General features: G+C 60.0%; 1 protein-coding gene across 1 annotated transcript in view; it reads right to left on the bottom strand.

The window, feature by feature from the left end:
• VSNL1 (visinin like 1) overlaps positions 1-1,467 on the bottom strand; it is a 98,266-nt gene that overhangs the window by 2,758 nt on the left and 94,041 nt on the right. Inside the window, exon 3 of the mRNA XM_008700408.1 lies at positions 926-1,141. Coding sequence (XP_008698630.1) covers positions 926-1,141 — 216 coding nt within the window. The remainder of the gene's footprint in view (positions 1-925; positions 1,142-1,467) is intronic.

The following is a 1,467-nucleotide window of genomic DNA, read 5'->3' as shown; positions in this document are numbered from 1 at the left end:
GAAATACTGATAAATCCTACAACATAAATTTAAAAAAAAGAAAGAAAGAAGCCAGAGAGGCCATATATTTATATTGTATGATTCTGTTTATGTGAAATGTCCAGAGACACAAATTCATAGAGACAAACAAGAGTGGAGTCTTCTGAGTCTAGAATAGGAACAGGCAGGTGGCAAGAGAGGTCTTACTGGGGGAATGAAAATGTTCTAAAATTGGATTACGATGATGGCTGCATACTTTGGTAAATTTACTAAAAATCATTTAATCTTACAGTTAAAATGGGTGAATTTATAACCTGTAAATTATAACTCAATAAAGCTTAAGATGCCAGTTAGGGGAGCCAAGATGCCCACCAGGGGAAAGCTGGTTTGAGGAAGAGGGGGACATCCGGCAGAGCAGAGCTAAGCCACCGGCAGAAGAACTGAGTCTGATAATATCCTTGGCGCCCAGCGTCAGGGCCCAGCGGCCTGGATCTGTGACTTTTCCCACCGCGGGGCCACCGAGGCAGGGGAAGGGGGATCCGGAGAATTCAAGGCCTGGCCTGCAACTACCGGGGCTCTAGGCAGGGAAGAAAAGAAGTCCCCACAGCCTAGGGCCCAGGAAGCTTACTCCTGGGGGTCGGCCTCCTGTGCCCTGCGGCCTTTGTCCTAGACTCAGTCCCCCTCCGTCCCCCCAGTCCAGAAGTCCAGCCACATCCCGAGGTCCACCGAAGCCCCGCAGTCCCGGCCCCGCCCCTGCCAGGTTCCCCCACGACCCCTCCCCAAGGGCCCCCGCCCCGCCCCACCCTGAAGGCCCCCACCCCCCAACCCGCCACGAGGGCCCCGGCCAGGCCCGGCCACCCAGGTTCTCCCACGGCCCCGCCCCGAGGGTCCCCTGCTCCTCGCCCCCTCCGGCCCCCACCCCCGCTGCGAGGGCCCACGGCCTCACCTCTATGATCTCCAGCATCTCCACCCTCGTGATCTTGCCGTCGCCGTCCAGGTCGTACATGTTGAAGGCCCAGTTCAGCTTCTGCTCGAAGCTGCCCCTCGAGGTGATGGACAGGGCGCAGATGAACTCTCGGAAGTCGATGGTGCCGTCCCCGTTCTTGTCAAAGGTTCGGAAGGCGTGCTGGGCGAACTTGGAGGCGTCCCCGTAAGGGAAGAACTGCAAGCAGAAGGCTCAAATTCAGGTGGAGGGAGGGCCCAAAACCTCAGGCCCCCGCGGGGTCCGGGCAAACCCGGGAGGCCACCGCACCGTCTGGCTGACCGCACCGCGGGCGCTCCTCGGCCACCGTGGGAGGAGGTGTGGCAGGCCGGACCCCGCTGTCCGGGGTCAAGGCCGAGGGCAGGGGTCCATCAGCGCGTCCTCACCCAGAAGCCTGGCTATTTCCTGTGGAGGGGGCTGGGGACATGCAGCCTCCGTGGCGGCGGGGTCCCTCAAGCCCGCAGCTAGTGTCCCTCATCCTTGGCTTCCCTGCTCCCCCCCCCCCC

The sequence above is a fragment of the Ursus maritimus genome, unplaced genomic scaffold (genome assembly GCF_017311325.1).
Source record: "Ursus maritimus isolate PB19 unplaced genomic scaffold, ASM1731132v1 scaffold_6, whole genome shotgun sequence".
NCBI classification, from domain to species: Eukaryota; Metazoa; Chordata; class Mammalia; order Carnivora; family Ursidae; genus Ursus; species Ursus maritimus.
This window is presented reverse-complemented; position numbering and strand designations above follow the sequence as displayed.